The following is a 26,969-nucleotide window of genomic DNA, read 5'->3' on the forward strand; positions in this document are numbered from 1 at the left end:
CAATTAAATTTAAGTATTAATTATTAATATTTATGTACTGAAAAATCAAACAAGTTACTTAAGTAATTAAAAAGAGATACAAACATTTAATAAATTTAAACTTAATTTAAACTAGAGTTAATTATTAATTAGGAGTTTTAATTTCATGTTTCAAACAAATTTTGAATGCATCCCATCCTTCATTTTTCGTGTATGACTAAAACAAAGTGCCAACATAAATTATTAAAATATATATTTTAATTTGTTAAATATTACATAATAGGTTTATGATTATTCATTGTTTATTGTAATTAACGTTCTTTAACTCATATTGGGATCTTTAATTCAGAAATAGTAATATTTACAGAAAATTATGTTATTGTCTTATATAATTAAAAAAGTACTTAAATAGAATTAATTTAATGTTGATATTTTGAAAATAATCATCAATGGTATGATAAAATACTTTAGCAGATTAGTACCTTGAATCCTCTATTTAGTCGGTCCTTCATAATGGCAATAAACTCTCTATAACTCAATTGACCATCACCGTCCTCGTCAAATATAGCAAACACGGTATGTACAAGATGCTTGCTCAAACTGGTCCCAGTACATATCTTAACAGCTCTATGAAATTCATCTGTAAAATAAATAAAAATATTATTATAAATGCTAAAATAAAAATATACCAATTAAAGATGAAATGTAGGTTTCTACATCTAAAAGTTGATCAACGTTAAACAATTGGAATTTAACTGAGTTACTTAAGTAAAAAAATAATTGATACTATTTTTGTTTAAACTATAATAACTGTAAAATATATTTACTATAAGCAAATTAAAATAGTACTGCACAACTAAAATCACACTAGTTCATAGTTTGTGAAATGTATATTTTATATTTATTAATAAATTAAGTGATTTCCAGCCTCTCTGCATTTTCTATTTTTCATTACTTGTTAATGTTGTTCAGATACTAATATATTATTTCATAATTAGTTATTGTTATCACTTATTACCTTTAGATATTGGGTGATCGGCCAGTGTATACATTCTCATAGCAATAGTAAAGTCCTCCAAATTATTTAAGAATTGACAAAACACTTTAAACTCATCAAACGAAATGCCTGGTGGTATGCCTTTGTCCATTTTGATTCTCTCCAACAATCGGTCCAGATATGTATCACACCTATCGTAAACATACATTTCCAAATTATATAAGACGTTAATAGTGCATAAAATAAATTTAAATAGCTTACAGATCTGTATCCAAGTGAGTGTATCTCAATAATATTTTGGCAAAATCCATTTCACTTATGGTATCTCCTCCTTTGGCAAACTGTTGGAACTCCATTTCAAGTACTTCTGTTTGCAGATTTTCCATAAAACTAACAATAAGTTTGTACCATATCTTTATGACTCTTATAGCAGATAAATTCTACATATTATTATAATTGCTTTCATTATTTAAGAGGATGCTACCCCATGTGTTTGTTGTCTCCATCTTACAAACACATGATGTAGCAAATTTTAGTTAACTAGTTTGAATAGTGTGCTGTTAATTTTGATATTGGAGTGAATTGACCTATTAACAAACTTTTAGGTAGGAACCATAGATATAATGTACATCCATATTATCTATATTATATAAAACATTATTTTAAGCGTCTATGATTTTTTTCAATATTTTAATTTTAAGCAAGCGACGGATATGTGAAATATCACAAAGTAAAAATTCTCATATCTCGCTTGGAAATAAAATATTGAATAAGAGCCGACACCTTCCTTTTGTAGGAAAATGTTTTACCAAATATTAACATCCATAAATTAGAAAATATCCTTACAAATATATAGACACTCAGTAGGTATCTGCTCATAACCATTTTCGTTTGATTTATCATTGAATTTAAATGTAACACATCCATTACAGTGACCTAATCAATGACGAGAAGATAATACGCAGAGCTACTTTTCCGGTGTTATAGAATTGTTTTCACGAAAACTATACCTAGTGTAAAATATAATATAAGTACCTACTACCTAGTGCGTTTATAATTTAAAATTATTTTTACTCAAAATTATTTAAATTTTAGAGGGGTGCGTTATTTTTAAAATAGTTACAAAAGGAGGGATGAAATATGCAAACTAAAAACAGTAATACAATGATTCCCCGCCCTCAAAAACTTCCATCACTGATTTATTTGGTGTACTTTGTATTTCAAAATATCTGGATAGTGAACTAACTTATTCTCATACAGAACCTGGCAGAATAGCATCCGATTGAAATACGAACATACTGTGGGAGGATTGCATAGCAAATATAATATATTGTATACAATATAACCTCCTATCCTATCTAATAGAAAATACCCACGGTTTGGGTTTTTATACGCACACTACGGCGAATGGCGACCGCGATGGTGCAAATAAAATGTAAAGTATAATACATATTGGAATAATTATTACTTTCTGAAGTCTTCGTACAGTAGCACGTTGTCTCCCTTTTTGCCGAAAAAATGAACGATCAACGTAGTGTCGACCAAATGCTTTTTTTGTAGACCCTGAGCGTCGTCAACAAAATCGTCGGCGTCTATTTTGTTCGTGTTGGACTTGTCATCTTCCACGCCGTGTTTGTCCTTCCAAGACTGGCTGAAGATTTTTTCCATCTAATAAACATCAAACGTCATTTGCACACAATTTATTGCGTTAGTATTGTTAAGTACTAAAGTAGTAGTGTAGAATCGAAATTGTGTATACGTTTATTGAACAAAAAATATTTTGTGGATAAATGAAAAAAAAATTCTTAAGCGCAACACGCAAACATAAAAATGTGTACACACTATAGACATATGTGTGTGTGTGTGTAGAAAGCAAAGCAAATAAAAAATACTTAAAAAGATAAACCGACCAAATCATCAGCAGCGCGGTTAATGATGTTTGAATCTTCGTCTGGCACCCGTTGAACGACAGCCACTTGTTTCGTAGATAATTGGGACAACTGTAATATCACATTTATATAACAAAGCACCCACTCATTTTTTTAAGCCACGTAACATTTTCTACCCTTCACCAGTTTGTCACAATTTCCATAATTTTTTACTTTTACTTTGCAGGATAATAGGGTAGACAAATATACGGCGACGCTGTGTCGGTGTATCATAATTCATAAGAATGTATTATGTATTAATGTACACACAAATATATATATATATGTATTTTTAGGGGGGTGTTGTGTGTGTGCGACAGATGAATTTATAGTCCTCGAAAAAAAAACGATAAAATCTTATCGTTTTTAAAATAAAACTCGAGTGCCGAGGTATCCCCTCCACATCAAGTTTTCAAAAACTACTATTATTTTTGTTAAATATATTGCATGTAAAGCAAAATAGTTGACTGATATTGTCTGAAAGGAAGTGGATGAAGTAAAGTATTTTACTGCGAAGTGTCCATAGCCATCATAGAACCATTAAGTAAGTAGATATGGTTTTTAAATTATAATTGTTGAAAAAATAGTCATTTTGGTGAATGAAAATAGCATTTTAAATATAATGTATTTATTCTTTTGGTTACCCGTTGACGTTCAATTTGCGGCTTGGTGATCTAATGTAGTGTGCAGTCTACCTTGAATTTGTCTACCTATTTATGAATTGAAATCGTAAAATATTTTTTTAATAAACTTATAGTTTTATATAGTAAAAATTAATATTGAAATTACAAATACTAATTATTCTGGTTGCCTCATAGTTCATTTTAAATTACTTTTAATCACAAAGGATGCTGTATAAACTTAATTATTTTTGTACTTTTACCTAGTCCTTAAAAGATCGACCAAATTCTCTCTATGATTAACCATTCTTTGCACTTCATGGAAATATCCTATTTGAGAGAGACCATTATAACCAGTCTATCCAATAAACTGGAGCATTGGTCCATGTTGCACTTCTTGTTCAATTATTGGATGTAAAGTTGTCATGCACCCTTTAATAATAAAACATCGAGCTTCGATTTTCCCAAATCTTCCTTTACGCATATTCTATGTGTACCGAAGACTAAATCCCGTGGGTTCTGAAAGTATTCTTCTAGAATGCAAAATTTTCTCATTTTCAATATTTTCAGCTTAAATAGTGTACCTGGTACAACACAACTACAAAATATTATGCCAATCGATATTTCATTGATAGACCACAATTTTGGTAGACTGCATATTCATGGCTGCTATTTTATCTGATACATATTATAATATATTATATACATAAATTTAATATTTTAACTATAGGCACCTATCTGAATACGATAATATATATTTAAATACCATATAAAATAAAACATGTTATACATAATCATAAACGCAATGAGTGCTTATGAGTCTGTAAAACAGCATATTAGTATTGTAAGTATATTTAGATACTATTTAGATATAACATGTCCAACAATCTACTTTGTTTTTGGCGGTTCTTAAAAAAAAAAATTTGTTTTTAAATTGCATGTATGTATTATTGTTATTCTTTTATATTAAAATCGCATACTAAGTATAGGTACATTTTTAATTTTGTAAATAAAAGCGTATACAAATTATGTCAGACGAACCACGAACAGATAGACAGAAAGACGAATATTAATTGTTCACAGGTTACTGAGGACAAGCGATGTGTGATCTTTGTTATTGTAATGTATGGGAGAATATTTTGTTTAGTCAATTTAATGTAAATAGAAACGACAGAGTTACATAGTTAGTACGAGAAATCAAAATTAATGACCTAGACATACACAAAGTGCAGACAACAAGAAAAGCATGATTTAATTTACTTTTAGTCCAATTTTGTTTTATGAATATCGATTATAGAACATTATTACATTTTTATAGCCTATGCATTTTAAGTTAAGATTAGTGGAGTATCAACATGTCGATTTTTCCAGTTAGGTACTATATAATTTTCTAAACTTTAAAAATTTAATGATTATAATATTTAAGTCCAGCTAAACTATTATTATTATGTTATCGATTTATTATACTTATTTTACCTGTTATCGATATCTACGTTTTACCTAAGCTTTTCAACCAATTTTTGCCAACAATGTATTACCTAGTTAATTTGAATTATTGCATACACTTACAAAAAAGTTTCTTTCATTGTAATATTACAGCTTAGGTTTCTGTCCGTATTTTAACAAGATAAATAAATAAAATGTTACTTAAGCATTTTATATTTTTATGTAATTTGAATGAAAAATATCAGTTTCAGAAAATGTAATTAAAAATATAAATTTCCATTATTTAATAGCCAAGCATAATAGCAAAATAGGTGTTTAAAGTTGGATTTTATTTTCATTATTTTTTCTTTAGTGTTTTTTCCCCGTTATTCATAAAATATAGCTCAATGTCTTTAACATTTTGCTATAATTTGTTGTTATTCAGTTAATAATAATTGATTACAAAATACGAATGTTGTGATAAGAAGTAAATTAAAGTAGTTACTTTATTATTTTAATAAGTCACAGCATAATTTATAACTTATAAGTATTCTTTATCTCAAGGTAATAAGTCATTGAAGCAAATTAATGAAATGCTAAAGTTCCAATTTTTTGGTACCTATAGGACAAACTGTATCTGCCTACGACTAACTGATTAAGCAATCTGTTTTTCCATATTGAAACAACGACTTTATGAAACACGAACAAACCATATTTTATTATTAATATCTGGTATGTGGTTATGTTAATCATAAACTCTTTAAATTAGTAAATTATTTACCTACTTTGAAATAGTATTAATTGTTTTGAATTCCACATTATTTTTGCTAAATTTTATTCATAATTCTCCATGTTTACCTTTTTAGTAGAATAATTATTAATGAACACCAATAAAGTAATTGATAATAGTAAAGTTCAACCTTCAACATGCATACCTAAAATATTTCGGCAGTAATAATAGTTATAATTATACTTTATAGTGTTATTGTTTAGTAATTAATAATTATATGTGATATCATTTATTGATTATATATATTAGATGCTCCACACCGAATAGATTAATTTTGAATTTCTTAAAGGTTTCTTTACAATTCTTTAATTAATTTTTACGTTTGGAGGTATATTCAGCCGTGATTATCAATGAGTAGGTGTAAGTACTATTACTTAGATGCCACCCTATTATCCATTTTTTTTAAAAGTATAATAAATAAATATCCATATTATAGACAACTCACTCACAATTTCTTTAGCATGTTTATTAAGATCTATTCTGAGGGCTGGTTTTCCAGCTAGGAGCCGTGTTATCTGATAAAACATAAAATAAATAATAAAATAAAAGTAATGTGAACAACGACATTAAAAAACCCAATACATTTAAACGATAAATATTTAGTGAGAACAATAACACCGAAAACTAAACTTTTTTATTTAATTGTACGATTGAATAACGCTACATCGTTTAATTCAGGTAGAGTTACCGCGATAAATAAATAAACTCGAATCACTTAACTTATGTATTGTTGTTTGTAGACAATTTGTCGAATAAAATCGAACGAACTGTAAGATTTAAATTTAAATGCAAAAAAAAAACTAAAATGAAATAGGTATACAATTGAGGCATTGAACTCATTTAAATTAGCTACAAGGGTGAAAAAAATATTATTTTAGTTTGAAAAAGGCAATACGTATATCATTTACTGTATAGTTTGATTGTAAGATAAAATACATACCTACCTATACATCAATGCATGCAATATGAACGTCAAACCACAATAAGGGAAGTAGTTGTACGTTCAGAAATTATAAAAGTGAAAATATATAAACGAAAATGGTGAAAACATGCAGGATGGTATAACTCAATGTTTTAAAAATACAGTAAGACTCCGATCACTGATAATTATTATAACATAATCATATAATTGAATTACGTTATGGAAATAATTTATTTGTAATTAAAACCCAAATAAGTTTAATCTCTGTATTACTGTATTATTAAAAATAAAATACTTATAGGTACTACATTACGTACAATAATTAATAATTTTGTGGTTACTGTATTTGCTATAATATTATTCTTACCACCAGAAATTCATTTTTGTCTACCCTATGGTTACCGTCCGTATCAAACATATTAAATGCTATACGAAATCCACTCTGTGGTTCTGAAAACGATTTTAAACTCACAATTAAAATATATGATGAAGAATCATAATTTCGTTTTACTTACTGGTTAACACGGATAATAAGAACAAATATTCTGTATAAGATATGATTCCTTTGTCTCTGAGTGTTCGAAAAAGTTGCGAAGATCCTTTTTTTAGCCCAGGCACTTTATCTCGAATTTCATCCAAATCCTTATCTAGCATTAAGTGTCTCTGAAGTCGAGCTAGAAAAAAAAACACAAATTTAGAAATTAAATGAGTACCTACCTGGCTACCTATATTATATATGCATGATTTAGTAAATATATCTACAGTAAACATGTACAAGCAAACTGTATAAAAGATGAACGACAAGCAAAACATTCACTCTTCAGCTTTATAATATATTAGTATTGATTAAGATCAATGCCGGTCACATGATTTTGTCATGTGGGGTGGGAGATATTTTTAACATGCACTATTTAATTATTAAACATATAATTTAATGTTTATCAGATGTTAAACATTGAAAAAAAGGTCATGGGAGGGAGATCATAACCCCCCCAAAGTTTGACCAGAGCTGATTGTATTTAAACGTTAGTGAAATAATCTTAGAATTTTGTTAGCAGTACGTTTTTTTATACCTCTAGGTTGCTCGTCAACGAATGATTCTAAGAAGTCTTGCGGAGTCATATATAGTTGTCCATGATACTCAACTGAAGCAAACTTAATGAAACGTTTCTCGCGTGATGTTAAGTGTAGACCGCTTAGATATTCGTCATTTTCTCTCTGTATAATGCAAAATAAATTGTAATTGTGTAATAAGGAATAACAAATTGTAAAATTGTTGTTAAATGTTAATTATACTGTATACATTTTACCAATTTGAGAATCAACAACAATCTACTTATACATATTTGATAAATAACTAAAAAGTAACTAGATATGTGTCGGATATAGTTGTACATATAACACTTGAAATAGTTATAAATTATTAAGTCATAATTATTAATTACTTACAAAATACAAATACAGTTACAACTTACAAAATTGTTTTCAATTTACATGTATTATTATTTATTATACTTATATTTGTATACTACACATTTTCAACATATAGCCAGAAAAAAAATTAAAATTAAAATGTTTATTACATTATCTTCAAACTACATTTCTATGGGTTTCAATGGTTTCATAATATTTTCTGCTAAGCACATCGTACATTGATTGATTTCAATAAAAACATATATTAAGTGTGAATATAGTTTATAATAATAATTTGATACACGAAAAGACCCAAATTTTTTGGTACAGAAGCATTCAAACAATTGCCAAAAGTTATTCTTTGAACGTGTTCTAAAGTTCTAATAGTTTATATGTATTTTATAAATTCACTTATATACATGGAATAAAAATATTAACCTTAAATTGTTTAATTAAGAATAACAATTTAATTCCAAAGACCTGGATAGCATTAAGATAATAACATTTTTCTGACAAAATAATTTTTTTAAACTGTTAAGATAATTTGAAAGTTTTACGGAAAACATAGTGTTTATTCCGTTAGAAATTTTTGTAAATTATAGTAATTGTACTATTGGATATAAATATTCCAAAATGTTTAAAATTTCTGAAAAAATAATAAACAATTTAGGTACTCAGTAGCTTTTAGCTAAATAAATAATTTTTTTCTCAACACGTGATCAACTATAAAAAAAACAATTATTATTAATTTAAGGACGTGAAGGTTGACCAGAAGTAAGGGTGGTTAGATCGAATCTTTCGTTCGATTATCTTTGACACTCCGTATTAATATACCTACTATTTCATATTATTTATTTATTCAGCAAGAAAATAACAAGACAAACTAAATAGGTTCGTGTAGGGGCAACATTATGTCCGAATGTAGTTCACCCCAATACTGTAACGACAGTCCCTTGTGCAGCTGTTTAAAATAACAAACAATTATCCCGGAAAGTATTTTTAAAATTAGCTGTAAAATAAATATAAGAACAAAATTGATCGATTTCTTCCTTCTTTGCCGCTGGATTTTATTTCACACACGTGGGTCATTCCAGGCGTTTGTCATCAAATGCGTCAAAACCAATGGACTATCAAACTTTCTTGGAAAAAACACAGCTGTGTTCGGACACCTTTCAACACTACTGCTATATAAAGCCGAAAAAAATATGAGAGCAATAAAGAAGAGTCGACAAGACTTCTTGATAAGAATAATAATATTAAGGGTATATAAATTATCAAGAGACAATTTAAATTAAACACTTTTACCCTTTTAAACTAAAAAATATAGCTTGGCGATTGATTGAACAATCAATCATTATGTCAAAATGTATACGTGATGTTTAGTTTCACACGACTATGATCTTGGAAATAAATCTAATGGGCTGTTAAAATAAAAGATATCGCGAAGACATCAGACTATTAAGGAGAACAACAAAGGGTTGTTTTTATTGTTCAAAGATCCAAGCCATATTTAAACATTCAAAACAATGAATATTTACGATCTCACGAATTTTTAGATAGTATCCAACTATTCAAGGAAAACATTATGTAGCCATGTAGGTTGTAGGTAAGCATAAGTAGTAGTGTTGTAAACTGAGTAATACTACATAAATATTTGAAATTACCTTGTTGTAATATGGAACTACATAGATATATGATTACAGTTACATTGAGATGATAAGAAATTTGTTAGATCGTCACATCGGTATAGGTTTTGGTTCTTAGATACCCAAATATCTTAAATGACTTTAAAGGTAAACTCGAAAATCACCCGGTACATATGTGAAATATTACAAAATGTTTTACTAATCTAGTTTTTTTTATAAATATAACAAACTATATTTCTAATACAATATTTTTTTCATTAGGTTCAATTAATAATCAACAGTATAAATTATTGAATTCTGTCACTTATAATAAATATTGTCTATAAATGAATAATAATGACAATATAGCTAAATCTTTGAACTAATACGGTTATTCCTGAACATTTTACCTAAGTTTAATATTTTAAACATGAAATCCATTACTTCCATATTATCTTTGAAAATAGAAAATTACTTCTGTTTAAGTTTAAATTATTCACTATGTATATAAATATAATTCAGATACCTAGGACATTAATTTTTCAGGGCCCACAGTCACTCTAGCCTAAATAGATATTAGTCATTTGGATATATAATATATATTACATCGGTACGTACATAATATATGTATATCGATAATAATTGATTTGTGGATGAATAATAAACAAACAAAATATTGAAAAGACAAACTCTCAAGTATTTTACAGTTTTAGGTAGCATAATGTAAAACGTATAATGTACATTGACAATATTATGATGGAATTAAATTTATTACGAATTAAAACTAAGATAAGCGATCTTCAATAAATGTTTAACTTGACATCCAACTTTTTTTTTTATTAACGTGCTAGCAGGCGCAATATTTGTGTGTTTTACTATATTTATGTAAGTAGACCTAAACATTGAACAATAAGGTGACAAGGGGGTAGACCAGCCGAGTTCAGATAGCATCAGTGTTATAAATGGCCGGTTGTTGAGACACCACAGGGTATTTTTGTCGGCTGTTTCATCATTGTTTTTCATTGGTTAATCAAAAGCTGTTGTTACCCGTGGCATACTGATTTTGTTATATTATCGTTATCGTCATCTTTAATTATGTGTAAATACTTAATACTTACTTTAACTGGAGGAGTTAAATCTCTTGGGAAACAAAATTTTTTTAAATATTCCAACTATAATTGCTGTACAGTGTACGTCCCTCGACATACTTTGCTGTACACATAATATATCTTAAATCTTATAAACAATAAACATAGAATCTACTTATCAATTATCTACCTGGTAGATAATTTAGATAAACATATAAGTATAATATTCTACTACCCATATACTACTTGTCAATTTTATTCACATAATTTATAGCAGAAGGTATTCAAATTTTAACAACAAATATCATTTTAGTTTTAAGCTTAAATAAACAATACTGACGTCTGTAGCAATATTACAAATTTTGTCATTAATTATTAAATAGGTAGTATAATAGTAAAATTAAAAATAATAAATATAAAAATATAATAATATATATAATATAATAATTATAATTAATAATATACGTAGAAAACCAGAAAATTATTTTAGGACACTTAAGTTTTTTTCTAGTTTTTGTAGAACTGAATACCTATCACCTATTTATTTATGACACCATTGCAAGCATTGGCATGAAAACAATTTTTTCGGAGGGTATTCTATCAGTGCTTCCTGGCTGCGACACCTAGGTATTCTACGGTACCTAGTTTTATATTATATTATTGTAAAAAAATTAAGTTCAGTTAAGGATGGATAAAATATAAATAGTTAAATTAAAAGAGAGGGTAAGTGGGTAACGCTTCTCATCGCTTATCATTGTATACTTTTTTTTTTCGTGTTTGAACCGACGGCGCCGCGGGGACTGCTTTCTCATTACTTCCGCGGAAATCATTGTATACTTAAAATGATTTAGAGCGAATACGGTCTATCAGTCTATAATATTACTAAGTACGTATATTTTATGATATTATTGTGATTAAAGTAATTTATTTTAGTATAAGGCATTAGTAATACAACAGTAGGTTAAATTCATTTTTGTCGAAAAAATCGAATTCGAAAATATCATTCGGTGTATTAAATATAAAAATATACCTACTCTAAAAGTTTCAAGTATTCACAAATACAATTTTTTAACTACAAAAAAATGACTAAAATCATTAGTAAAACATTAGAATAATGATTCTTGGTTTTATTATGTAATTTTGTTTAAATTTGAACTTCCAAATAGCTATAAAAAAAACTGTGTTTGTATACTGAGACTTTTTTGTTAAATAGAATGAACTACTTACATGGAACCTTGTTCTAAATTTTCAATTCTTCGCTATAAAAATTAAACATTTTATAAATTTTTAACGACAAAATAGTTCGTAAATTTTGTCAAAATTTGAATTTCAAATGCTTAAAATTTTACTTTTATATTGTAACAATGGGTGAGGAGCCTCTTATATTAAATGTTCAAGCTTTTTTGATAAAACAAATACAATTTTATTGACATTTATAGAGAAAAAATCTAAAAAATTGAAAATGTCTATAAATTGCTTAAAACTAAAATAATTAATAATAATATTTATTAGTCAAAATAATTTGCATATTTAAGTGATTTTTTCGAAATTTGTCAAAATTCTAACTTCAGACCCTCATAAAAAAAAAAATTATGGATTTAAGCTCAACTTTTTTTTTCAATTTCTACTTAAAACAACTTATGGTGAATATAATACATTTTCAATTTCGACTAATTATTGTGTATACACGATAATGTTCACAAATAAAGTCATGTTGAAGCAAATGATGGTTGTTTTATTTAGCATATTTCAGATTTCTGCATTATTTTTAATAACAATAAACATGTTAAACGCACGTTTTACGGTATGGCAGTGGTTGTTGCCCAAGGTTTATAGATAATATGTATAAACCTTGGTTGTTGCCTGTTGGTAAAAGAAGAAAATAGAATATAATCTATCCAAAAAAAATACAGTATTATTTAATCTACTATAAAGTAGGGATAGTAATTTACCTAATTTATTTCTTATCTTAATAATTGTCATATACTTGTATAACTGCTTACTGCAATAGTAATTAGTATCAATTAGATTTCATATTTAAGATTACCTATTCTATAAATACCCTACCTACAATACAATTAGTATGTGTTTTGACATACCTAGTCTTTGTGTATAATTGTGAATACCTACACTGCATGTTGTTTTTGGATTCATTTAATTTTGACTCTTGCAAAAGTACAAAGTATCAGTGCAAAACTTTGACAATAAGTCGAAGAATTTTTTGGTACAGTTTTTAATGGAAAAACACTACGTTTTATTATTTGTTACCAAGCTGTAAAATCAGTGTTTCATATTTTTTTCACATTCTTTGTAGCATATTTTTGCATATTATTTTACCAATTTTTTTTTTGCATGTAAATCCTTAACTAAGATATTATTTTTGTAAAACCAAATAAATTTATTTTTGGCTTTAAGTTTTGCAGGTTACACTGTTACAGTAAAATAAAAATTACATTACAGATAAATGGGTTTGAGTTAGATGAAAAGCGTAAGTGTTTAATAAAGTAAATGTTAGGCAAACTAATAGTATTAAGAGTGAGAGTTAAAAAGGAGGTTGATATTGTGGGAAGTAAGAAAGCGGTATGTGAGATAGGAAAAGAGTTTTGATAATGAATCTTTAAAATAAAAATTAGTGATCGAAGGGAGAAACAGGGACATAGATTAAAAAATATTATTATATAAAATTATTGGTCTATGGTTTAACCTTATTTTGCAGGTTTAAATGTTGGGTAGCCATTGGTAGTAGAATATTAATTAATTTATGATAAATGGCCATCGTTAAAGTTGTTTATAAGTATTCGGTTAATAAAAATTTGAAGAATGGGTAATTGCATATGTATCATATATAAGAAATATTATGAAGGGAAGTTCTGGTCTTATGAATAATTTATAATATACATTTATAGAGCTACAATGTACATTTAAGGTATACATTTCATCTATCAATTATAAGTATTTAAGGTGGTTTTACATTAAAAAAATATATCTTCAAGGTAGGAATATAACATAGGTAAATCATATAAATAGAAATTTAATTAGGTATTTTCTCTCAATTAAAAATATTCTGGTACAATAGCCCTCTTATAGATATTATGGTTGTGTGTCAAATAAAACATTGTGTAGCTGCACCCGCTATCAACAAGAGTTTATAATCTGTGTATGAAATTGTCAACTTAATGAAATACATTAGTTTTAATTGATTTTACTTACATCTTTCTTTGAGTAGGCATACACTTTGAAGTCAGATGTAAAACTATATGCAATGATACTTATAATGCCTGCTCCTGCAATCCCAGCAACCTTTGAATATTGCCGTAAAAGTTGAGAACTTGAAGAAAATCTACGGCCAACAGGAATAGTATTGATTTTATGTAGTCTTGTTAACTGTGTGCTACATCTCAAAAATTTAGAAGAATTCATTGCTCTAGTAAGTTCATAAACTATACTATATATAATACAATAATTATAATCAAACAATTTGGAAATAACTGAGAAGTTAACTTATCTTATTTAGTAAATTTCAGAAAAGCAAATAAATAATAATTAAAAAGTTAAAACTGCTTCTATTATAATAACAATATTATATCTGTGCTGATAAATTGATAAGTTTTCTGATATTAAAATGATGATAATAAAACATATGGCAGTGTTTTGATACATTCCAATTACTAGATGGCGATAGTGAGATATTAAATACTAAATGGAATTTACTAAAAAAAAAAACCCACCTAGGTACAGAAATACCTATAAATTAATAATTATATTATTGATACTGGGCACTCGGTATCGAGCCACAGAATAGATTAAAATCTATAAAATCTATTCTGTGATCGGGCACTGACACATATTTTGTCATAGGTAGTTTCATAAAAGGAGTGATTTTTAAAAACATTTTGATATCGTTTTCCTATTTGCGTGTGATAATTTATTTTCGATATTTGTTAATTGCTCCTTAACAACTAACAACTGTTAAATAGACAGCAGTCTTATGAAACACAATTTTCTTTTGTGTTTAGAGATATTATTTAGATTACAATCCCCCTGGAAAAACACGTATAGATACTAGATTTTCTGATGTATGAATGTAAACAATAAGAAAATAATATAAAATTAATTCTCCTCGAATTAAACACAGATATATATATATATACGTATGTTAAATGTTTATATATCTGTGGAATTAAATGAATACATTTCTCCCATCATTCAATATTTAAAATTGATTAAGATATACACGTATAATAGGCATGTTTAGCGAGTGCATCATATCCGTTGCGTTTTAATATTTACATCTAAACGAGTATTTTCATAACAATCACTAAAAACCTATCTAATATTGAAACTTGAAAGTATTCTATTTGTGTCATCTCAACACAAATAATTTATTAAGTAATCAAATAAAATATTTGCTGTACCTATCTTTTTTTGATTTGGTACAATATTATTTTAAATATTATAGAAAAATGGTTACCTATGGCTATTCTATTATAACCTGTAGGTCAGTCGTCAGTGCCGTGTTAACTTTCATTGGTGCCCCAGGGTAATAAGTTTTAAATTTATTAAACATATATGTTTAAATATTTTCCATCCTAGGGCATTTGCACCATTTGCCACCCCCCTGGAACAGGTACTATTAAGTTAGCATTCAGCAGGTCATAATACCACCACTTTATTAGTCATTTTCTAGGGCCACATGAGTCAAAATCTGTAGGACATAAGCTTCAATATAAAACTATACTCAACATGTTATGTCAAAAGCGTCAAAGATATAAAAAAAATGAGTATAATTTGTACCAATATTAATATTTTATATGATAATATTGTGATGGATTTTTTAATGAATAGCTTACCCAAAATGCGGATGCTAATTTAGTACCTACATATGTACCAATAATATTATGTCATAGTATTTTAACTTAAAACACAAAAACTCAGACGCTATAATCAGATTTTGCCTCTTTTGTACGACACGATTAATTTTTTGCTTCGTTTTGTCACTAATGCCTTTTGATTACCAGGTATGTTTGTAGATGAAAGTCATTTAATAAGAGGAGAAAAAATACATTATAAATTAAAATGTATTAATTTAATAATACACAAATAAAATGAAAAAATACCAGGTAATAATAGATTAATAATTAACTTAATATTTGATAAACAGTACGTATACAGTTATACATTTCTATTGTTAGGTACATTGTTACAATTATTAGTTCTGTCGTTATTTCTACTACAGAAACGGTTTGAATTATTCTAAAAAACTTGTTTTTTAATTTCATATTTCAATATGAATATCCTATGTTCATATAATATAGTCCATAATAAATAGATTATAAATTTTATGTTCATGATATATATAGACTCAGTATAGAGGTACCGAAATAATGTTAAAAATACTAAATTAATCATATAGCTATCAACTATCAATCATGTTTAATAAAATAAATAATTCTAAAATCACTATGTATATGTATTAACTAATAACGTGCAATAAGTGTATTAATTATTTTTTTTTATTACCATCAAATGATCCCAACAAGTAACATTAGTAAAAACTATAAACCCGTTAAATTGATTGATAAAAATTTAATGTGAGATTGTATAATATAATATATAAATATGTACTGCATAGTGTAGGTACATAGGTACTTCGTACATTTTTATCTTTGTAATTTTAAATGCATAATATTTTTAACCTTTTACATTTTAAATCAGAAATTACACCTCTAGGCTCTAATTAATAATTATTGTTAGGATCTATAATAATTAATAACTAATAAGCATAGATAAAAGTTATAAATTGGTTTATTTAAATATGATTAAATAATATCGATTAAGTATGTGTTGTATCTTCAATTATATTTAGTTAAATGTTATTGACGTTGAATTTGGCAATATCAATAAAATATTTATACCTCTTCTGAGTTATTTATTTTACAATAATAAGTGTTTGTGTGTGTGTGTGTCCGAAGAAACTTTTTCTAGCAAAAATAGTTTGTTCTTCAACTTCAATGCCGGTTTCTCATAGCAAATTGTACCTAGTTCTTTTGAGAAGTAAAAACTTGAAAAATCACAGTACTTTGTAAGATAATTAGGAAAAATGAAAATAAAATACTGTAGTCCGTGAATATTTTAACAGTTTTATTACAATAATTGTTTAATAACTTTGCAGGTTCTAAAAATGTAGATTGTCTTTGATTTATTTTAGTTATTTTCTATAAATGTTCTGACTTATGAGCGTCTCTCATCTGTATTTTAATTGTTGAAAAAATTGGATATTTAAGTGTAAAATAACAATTTCTGGTCAAATGGTGTTCTTATACGATGACTATTCGATTCTTCGCTTAGAATCATTTTTCAAATATACAATTATTTATCAATGAATTCAAATTTAACACATACCTGCATTGCAGTAGCTTACTCAATGTTGAGGTATAATCGTAGCCTATATCTACTTAAGACTTGAGAGCGGAGTTGCCTACAGCTCTCCTCTTTTTTAACCTATTTTAATTCTAAAACAATATGCATTATAATGATCTTATTAATTTGTATATCATATATTGTATAATATAAATTCTATTAAAATGTAAAATTCGAGGTAAAATGTGATATATTATACATTTAGGGATAACCTGTAATATCTTAATGAGTCATCCTACTGGACAATCAAACAAATTAATATTTGGATGTAATGCAAGGTAAAATACCTAACGGCTAAGATAGAATAGAATGTTTACATTTCAGAAATGTGTTATAATAACAATTATTTTGCCAACAGCGCAATGAGCTCAATGGCAAATAAACAGTAATAAAATATGGTACTGTGGAAATTCTTTCAAAAAAATCCATGTCATAAATATTTTAATTACCTACTACGAAATCAATTCTTTTTTTAAAACTGGTAAAGTTACTCTGCTGTATAATATAAGTAAAATTGAGAGTAATTTGACATTGAGTAGGTCAATGAAATAGATTTGTTAAATTTGAATTAAATGATAAACTATTGCAACTTGCATACAAATAACAGTTCTGAGCTGAGATTGCCCAGGTTTTATTTTCTGAGGATATATATTATTATTTATTTATAGATAAATTATACTACATATTATTACGATAGGATAAAATATTTTTTTACTACTAGTTAACTAAAATAATTCTTATTTTAAGTTTTTAGTATTCATTTTTATTAAAATTTTACTTGAAATATATGTACGAATTGTATGCATACTTATATGTATTTTTGAGATATTTTGGTTTTAGTAAGAAATAAGAATACTACTTATGAAGAATCTTGTACCTTATATATTTTGGAGTCTTAGTTATTCAAATTTGAAACTTTAAACGGTTAAAAAAATTGTGCCCAATTGTTTCCAATCAATTTATATTGCTATGAGAACTATTTATTAGGGTACTCGTACTCAATTTTAAATCTTTTTGACCGACCTAAAATTTTAATCAAAATTGAAAATTTGAAAATATAAATGCCTTAAAATAGTTTGAAATAAGTCGAAAATAGAAAATTTCATGATTCAGCGGTTGATAACGATAGTATATGTAATAGTGGAATGTTTCTAGTACTTACGAGTATCTAAAGTTAAATTTAAATAAATAATTACAAATTAGCAAAAAATGTCTAGGATAAACTTTCATTACATATTTAAGTGGGTATCCAATGTCGTAAACATTTAAACTGCAATCGCTCATAAAAAATATTTGTGGTTCTAAACTAAATTTTTTTTAAATGTCAGAAAAATAAATTATTAGTTATCTTCAGAACTAACAAACAAAAGTTGTATCATTCATAAATTAAAAATAAACTAGAAAATTGCAATCAACTAAATAGCACAGAATAATAAATATGTTGACAATTATAGTATATCTAGTAAATGCTAATAACATGAATATTCAGTAAAAATGTATTTTGACTCAATTAAAGCACAAGTTACATAAAACAAATCTATTTTGTTGGAAACTGGTTTTGAGTAGACATTTTTTCTATATTTTATTCCCCGATTATTTTGAAGATTACTGAGAATTTTTACTTTTGATCCTTAAAGTACCAATTAGATCCAAATTCGTACTAAAGCTCACCCTCAAGGTTGAAACTTGAATCAGTGTTAACACATATAATGCTTCAAAAAGTGATGAAAGAAACAAAAAAATTACAAAAAACCACTTATAAAACATTTGTCACTCCTCTCATAAGCTCAAAGAGACATCTCCGTAAAAAATAAGCCATATCATTGTCTACGAATGGTCATTTGTCATTCGTTTTTTCAGTATTCTAAACTACAGTAGGAATTAGTGAATATCTGTAGATTCGCTATGTAATTAATATTTGAGTTAAACAATTTACTTGATTAAAACAATAAAACCTACCTAAACTAATAAAAATAAACTTATAAATTGCCTACTAAATCTCTCAATCATTCAATCAAACAAATATTTAACATTTATAGTAAATAGGTAGTTGATATAATATATTATGAGATTATTTTTGAAGATTGCAGTCTTGCATCAGCAATGCACCTGCTCATTTTTCTTTAAGTATTTAACACAATAAATAAAATTGAATATCGATATATTAAATAGTTTAAGTATATATATAATTCAATCTTATTTAAGTGATCTATTATGTTTTGAAAGAGTATTTAGTTTAGTTCAATTAAATTATAATACTGATTGTTCATCCTTTTATGTTAATGTCCAACGTTACATCATCATTCACGCCAAGAGAATCTGACGTTTAAAAATTACTTTCTACTCTATTTTTACTGTTTCATTCTACTAGCATTGAATAATGAATTGGCATGTGTGCATATAATCGTTTAAGTATTTAGGGGCTACTGAGAATAATATATGACTATAAAATATTTTTAATGAACAATTAATTGTTTTAAGATATTTAGATCATATTATTGATGTATAATTTTATTTTAATTTCAAAACTTTGGTACTTATATATTTTTAATGTAAATTAATTAATTTGAATAAAATAAGTCAATAAAACAATGCAATTGGATATAAGCGCTCTTTAATACGGTAGCTAGAACTCAAGAAGGTATTTAGTATTTACTATTTATTATAATATTTCAAGATAATATGTAATATTGTAATATGACGAAACTTTAAATGTAAGTGTATTAAAGAATATTTATTTTTACTAATTTTATAATCAATTGCTTTATTATTATCAATTATATATAAAATTTTTTACAGGATGTATCTGTCATAAAAAATTAATGTATCGTGAAAATAAAATTTAAATAAATATACTAAAGTAAGCAAACTTTTCAAATAGTTAGTTTAGTTAGTTCTATAAAAAATATTAGTCATCATATATTTTAATGTGACCTTAGAGATACATATTATGTATAAATAAAATATTTTACATACCTATCTGGCTAATGGTAACTAAACATATTATAATGTACAATCTATTCTTTTAAATTACATATATCTACTACAGATATAAGTTGTACCTAAATAGTGTATCTATTAAAAAATGAACATGCCGAAATATTTTATACTCTTAATAGTTAATTTAAATATTAGGTATGTATTAATTGGCTTGTAATTGGGTGCCTATGTGCTATAATAATTCTATCATTCTTATACAGTATGATTATCTACTAAATACTAATGTCATATTTGGTTCTATATTTTATAGAAAACTCGTAAATAACATTATTTTATAATAATAAGACAAAAAAATAGTATACCTATTTAATATGTTTTTATTCTAAAATAAAAGATAAAATATGATATTGACTTTTTAATTTTTTGACAATCAACATCTTCATTATATTTAGTGAAGTGTGAAGCAATTAGATTTTTTCATCAATTTTGATGATTTTCGATCCCAGATGTAGGTATAAAAATTAATATTAATACTATTAAGTACTTTCTTTTCACGTGGGTTATCAACTCATGTAGGTACTATTACGTATATGGTATATTATAAACTTATGTACCAATAATAATAGGAGCGTATTATATTCATGTCATGTTGCAATTGATGAATTTAATGAACCGGTCATGGGCCACTAAATCTTGTTTAAGGGACCATTTGCTCACTGTCGATTCATTAATTGTTTAGTGATTGTTTGTGCGACCCGGCATTATCAGTTTGTAATTAAAATAATGTGTAGAGACACATTTGCTTACACGATTTGCACATTTTATGCAAATTATTTGCATATTTTGGTGTAAAAATGCATGTGATATACCTAATATGTATTACGAACAATATTTTTAATTTTCAATTTTTTAAAAGGAGCTATTTATTAGAAACCCAACGCATTGGAAATTGTGGTTTCCACGTGTGTAGGCACGTGATTTATCAAGGATAACAAATTGCAAATTGCAAATTGCAAATAACACGATTGCCGGAGAGGCGGGCAACTGCCCAGGCTATTGCTTTATTTGCGTACGTGATTGGCGACATGTGTGCGAAATTTTTTTTCTCCGACGTCACGTCCGCTGGTACGGAGTGTAAGGCAGTGGCCAAACGTAAAGCCGGCACCGGTCACAGACTGTGTTCCGACGACGTCATCACAGATTTCGCAGACCAGCGCATATCATTTTACCATCACAGCCACGGGTCGTCATAATAATAATTAATTACGACTAGGCACTAGCAATCATTGCCTCTGAATTATATGCATCGTGTCTGCACTCCCAACGCTTATTATGTGTTGCCATAACCTATATATAATAGTTATTATTACACTTTTGACGGTTTACCGTTAGGTAGGTATAGACTATAGGCACCCAAATATATTGTATAAATGTAAGGACCCACCTATAACTGAAGTCTGCGGCGGTATTTCATATTATGTTTTTTATTTTATTTTGGATCACTTTTGCAGACTCACCTTCATATTTGGTCAATATAAATATTGTTATAATATTTCTTTATTGTTTTTTTTTTTTTTTTACCTCAAATAACAAATTACAAGTGTTGGTCAAGGTTTTATATATTATGTAAATAGGTTTGTGAATAGTAAACACGATATCAGGATAAAAAAATATAGTTAGTAAATATAAAGTTAATATTATTATATTAGTTTTATTTTCATATTGCCATATTGTTGAAAATAGCGTCATGTAACATGGCATATATTAAAGGCATCAACTACGCCAGTGAATAAATTATATAAATATAGGTAGGTATTAATTTTATATTTACGAATAATGAGTTATTTTCAAATATTTAAGTGTCATTTTTTTCATTACTTTTACAATTAATTTTATTTAATTTTTTTATTGGTAATAAATGTCAATAAATTAAATATTATATTACAGTTATAAACTGTTATATGTGTTCATAATATTTGTTTCATACTTCACTATGTATTTTTGGATCAGAATTTTATAACTATTCGAAATTATATCATGAAATAGTAGAGTTGACAAAATATATAGAACAATTTTTGAATAAAATGATACTATGGATTAATTATAATATCAAAGAGTAAAGACCTGTTGTACATAACTGTGTATATCTATGAACAAATGAAAGATAAGATTGTTCCAATAAAAGTCAAATATCAAAAAATTACCACTTCAAATTATCAACTATATTCGATTTCCATTCAATAGATAGGGCTAATAAATATTTTTAGGTAAACCTCACGGCTAACAACAGTAAAACAATAAATTGATAATTGAAACATACTATATTGTGTAGTTGATATATAGGTACCTACCTAGTTTGATTGTTAAAATCAGTGCATTACCTACTTATAATGATTTAAACATATTGTGTTAAACGCATATGATATTGATGTACTCACAAATAAAATCATTTTGTGTATTAGCAGAATAATATTTTTCTATTATAAATTTGAAATATATTATGATGGGTAGGTACTTATAAGTTATAACTTTATATTTTTCAAATATCGTAGTACGAAGTAGTATTCATTACATGGTGCTTATCAGTATTACAATTCTGGTCATGGGTTACATATAAAAGCCCATTATAGAATTTAAAATAAACACTAAACTTTTAGTACCTAAAATGTTTAAACATCAATAAACTATAGTTGAAAAATTGAAGTATTAAATTTTAACGATCTGTTAAATTTAACAAATTTATTGTTATGAAATTCATCGTCAATCATCATATTTTTTTTGTTGTTGCAAATAAATAAACATGTTTTTTCAGTGGATATTAGGTACCTATACCACCTATATTTACCAGTTCACCCATAACATGTATATTGTACATACTACTATTGAATGCATCTACATTCTATACATGATTTCGTTAAGTATTAAATGATTTCACTAATAAGGGACTTAATTAAAAAATATGTTTCAAGTGCCGGCTTAAGTGTTAAGATATTCACTTTCATTTAATCTATAACGAATTATTGAAACACTGCAGAGCTATAATAAAACTTCCTCTTGATTTTTTAATATTTGTTTTATCATCCAAAATGTTCACAGAAAATTTATTTTATCAAACTTCAAATTATGAGAACTTTACGTGTATTCTTCCGTCTGTTTTTTGCATTATTTAAATTTTTTAGTAAGTTATAAGCACTTTTAAATAGTAGTATGTTACATACTCATAACTATCTAAAAATTAAACTATTGTAAGATACCAACGGGCAATGAGACACACATGCATAGTTCTTACCTTTAAATTTGATAACAATGTAGGTAAATTCATTCAAATATTAAAGCTAGCATTACAAAATCGGAACTGTTGAATGCAAATATACAAATATTGTTATGTTGTATGGTGTATGCGTTTGAAAGACAGAGACAAAATACCTATGTGGTTGTGAAAGACTTCTGAAAAACTTTTAGCTTTTAAATAATAAATTATTTGTTATACAATCGTTTTATCTGAAATTAATAAATACAATACGTTTATCCTTTTCTTTATACTATTGTATTTATTTAATTTATATAAATAATTGTTTTGACTTTTGGCTAAATAAAATGGTGAATCACAATACGCCTATATTCGGTACTATACTCACAATGAAGCTCTGCAATTGTAATTCATTGATTCTTATAGCATTCAAATTGAACATTATGTAAGCAATACGATACCAATTACCGATAGTTCTCAAAAGTTTTATCTCGTTATTAATTTTATCACGAAATATATTCGGAATAAACAATTAATATACCCATTTACGTCGTACCTAATACCTACTACTTATCTATCAAAGTAATTTATGGTTTTTAGATAAAAATACCTACTTATTACCTACCAATTACTATAGATTTACGTGGTTGATAATCGTAAATTTGCCTGATAAAAACTAAAAAAGTATACCTATACCAACATATATACTAGGTAAATAAAAGAATAACCCCATTTTCAGTAATTTATTTTTTTCTTATAATTTTTAAGGAAAATAGTTCATGTTAAGAGTGTTTTGACGTTTCATAATTAAACCTCTCCCTCCAAAATTGTTAGTACAGTTCTCTGTAGGTATATCGTTCAAATCGCCATTTGTAGAGTTACCCATATAATACTATAATATTATAATAGTAGTGTGTCAAGTGGTGTGCACAGATATTTAAATATTTTCAATGGGTGATGTCATAAAAAAATATATGCATATGTGACATGTGTACATCAAAATGTTATTTTTATTTTATTAATTTTCATATATCTGTAGTGACGATACTAAAAAATCATACAGTAAAAAGTATCAATGGGGGGTTGAATATTAAACCTCTTTTCCGTGTGTATGTCAGCGACAAGCATACAGAAAAGTTATAAATAAAAATTAAGGGATATAAGCATTTTATTTTAAAATTTACGAAATATGAAAAAAATGCAAGTAAAAATATGTAAAAACAATATTAAAAATATTAAAATATGGAATTTTTTGTAAAATAAACGAATCAGTTTAAATTTTCATTTTTGAACTCCTCTTTATATAAGAAACATTTCTAGCCTGGTCTACTATGAATTAAAAGCACATAGAAAAAAATGGTACTCCTATAATCGCCTCAATTCGATGTCGATCCCTTATAATTATTGTCAGTGGTGTTTTCGTAAATAAACTGTACAGTAGATAAGATGCAATGAATATTGTAATTTTATAATCGTACAACTAATCATCAGATTCAACCCATCAAAAAGACGATCGTTTCGTTCGGGAACAATTATTTTACACTGAATACATTCACAAACTCGCAAACTTAACAAAAATAAAATTTTTTGTTACCCAATTGTTGTACATTTTTATTTGTTCACCTATGCATTAACAACTAATTCATAGGCCATTAACAGATTCAACATTTTATAACATTTAACTGGACAATTCTCTTGGTAATTCTTATTCGGTACTCCGTGATTGCGGCAACTTGAACATACTTTTATCAAAACAACTGCAATAATCACGGGCGTCACTCGTCGGTCACGGACGATGATTAACTATAGACTAAAGTACTTTACAATAGCTACATTTATATACGTGGTAATAACCAATATCAATTATTTGATGATCGATAAAAATGTCATATGACAAATGTAAAAATATATATGTATAATAATATTAAATATAAAATAAATAATAATATAAGTAATATAATTATAAATAATACAGATACGGATTACCTAATTAAAAAAATAGATAGGTACTATACTATACTATACTATACTATACTATACTATACTATACTATACTATACTATACTATATTATAATTACTATTTTTACAGTAAATAAGCTAATTCACCAAATAGTAAATGGGTATAAAGCGTATAAGCCAATATAAACACCACTGATTATTGCGTTCAGTATTACTCGACATATTATAAATGCAATAATGAAAAATAACTAGTTAATGTATCCATGTATAATATATGCTTAAGTTTTCTATAATTTGCTGATAATAAAAAGTCTCTGTCCTCGGACAGTCAAAAAACAAATAATATTTTGATATAAATTCGAAAGAGGGGGACACCTTAAGACTGTATTGAACTTTTTTCTGTGTGGGCTTAATTTTTTTTCTACGTGACGTGTAATGAAATAAAAACAAAATGTACGCCCCTAGTAATTGAGATAATTGTACGCCCGGGGTTAAATCCTAACCCACCCTAGATCCAACACACGCTAAAGTTTCAAAATAAGTAGAGGTATAGGAACCTACCATGGAAGTAGGTACCGACTATCGTTTGAAGTTTAAACCTTATATCTACCTATGTAGGTATAAGTGATATCGCTTGTAAAGTAACAAATCTCAAGCTTTTAATAAACTGAATTAGTCTCTTAATAGTACTAGGCTCGGAAAGTGGATATTTGAGTTTAATACAGGTGTGACTAAACTAGCTTAAGATGAATTCAACTATTCAATGGTATTGCAGGTACGAGTGCGCGACAGTTAATAACAAACACGTTCGAGTCTTATGTTTGTATCGTGTCCAAAAATAATAATAATTAGGGACGGATAGTTGTGAGAGAAAATAAGAAACTATATAGTCATTACACGAAACCGCTTACTTACTCCACACATTAATGGTATAAAAATGATAAAGTATGGAATAAGTATAGACCATATTATATTTAATAAAACGTTACTAAACTACTAAACTATACTACACTATACAGGCAGCTACACAGGTACCTATATTAAAAAGCATGGTAGGCCATACCACTTAGCAACCGAATACCGCGATTTTTATAGTGTTGTCATAACCGTGGGTCCGTTGCTATTTTCGATCCGACGATTGCTATAATAGCTAAAATAGCAACGAAAAGCACCTTGACGAGGTCCAAGCGAAACGGACAGTGCTATATTATATTATAACAAAATAACAACACACTGTTGAGGCACATCGCGTAAACGTCGGCCGCGCGCGCGTGCCGTACCGCTGGCGCCGGAATAAAAAAATAACATTATTGTCTATTACAGGCAGATGTAACCTATGACTTGTGTCTAGAGGACTGATTTCGACGGCATTTGCTTTTACCTGCTCAAAACAAATCTGTCTCGACTATATATAAATGTCATTCATAGAAGAATACGATGGACAAATAGACAACATTTTATTTTGATTTTTGGGGTTAATTTTGGACTTTATGCGGTTTTTGTTATTTTTAATGTCTTTTACTTAACCTAAATTAATTTTCGTAAGCGCAGGAGCTAATTATTTTAAAAAAACGTACATTTTTTTTCAATTTATTATTAAAAATTAAAATCG

The 26,969-nt window shown here is 27.0% G+C and overlaps 1 protein-coding gene across 4 annotated transcripts; it reads right to left on the reverse strand.

Moving 5' to 3' along the window:
- Positions 1 to 65: 65 nt before the first annotated feature.
- LOC111026912 (calcium uptake protein 3, mitochondrial) lies at positions 66 to 25,150 on the reverse strand. Of its 4 annotated transcripts, none has more exons than XM_022305096.1 (11): positions 24,992 to 25,150; positions 7,735 to 7,879; positions 7,177 to 7,335; positions 7,029 to 7,111; positions 6,189 to 6,254; positions 2,887 to 2,976; positions 2,445 to 2,644; positions 1,238 to 1,366; positions 998 to 1,167; positions 462 to 619; positions 66 to 196 (listed from the first exon to the last, which is right to left on the reverse strand). In XM_022305096.1, exons 1-11 carry the CDS (start codon positions 25,004 to 25,006, stop codon positions 125 to 127), a joined length of 1,287 nt encoding a protein of 428 aa, XP_022160788.1. In that variant the 5' UTR covers positions 25,007 to 25,150; the 3' UTR covers positions 66 to 124. The 4 variants fall into 4 exon arrangements, with proteins under 4 accessions (XP_022160788.1, XP_022160785.1, XP_022160786.1 ...); XM_022305093.1 differs by lacking the exon at positions 24,992 to 25,150 and adding an exon at positions 13,998 to 14,383; XM_022305094.1 differs by lacking the exons at positions 2,887 to 2,976; positions 24,992 to 25,150 and adding an exon at positions 13,998 to 14,383.
- Between the last annotated feature and the right edge of the window lie 1,819 nt (positions 25,151 to 26,969).

The sequence above is a fragment of the Myzus persicae genome, unplaced genomic scaffold (genome assembly GCF_001856785.1).
Source record: "Myzus persicae strain clone G006 unplaced genomic scaffold, MPER_G0061.0, whole genome shotgun sequence".
NCBI classification, from domain to species: domain Eukaryota; kingdom Metazoa; phylum Arthropoda; class Insecta; order Hemiptera; family Aphididae; genus Myzus; species Myzus persicae.

Coding starts and splice junctions, on each gene's coding strand:
- LOC111026912 (XM_022305093.1), bottom strand. CDS start 14,207: ATGAATTCTTCTAAATTTTTGAGATGTAGCACACAGTTAACAAGACTA. Junction 7,336..7,734: donor CGTTGACGAGCAACCTAGAG/GTATAAAAAAAC, acceptor TTTTTTTTCTAG/CTCGACTTCAGAGACACTTA. Junction 6,255..7,028: donor ACAAAAATGAATTTCTGGTG/GTAAGAATAATA, acceptor ATGTTTTATCAG/ATAACACGGCTCCTAGCTGG.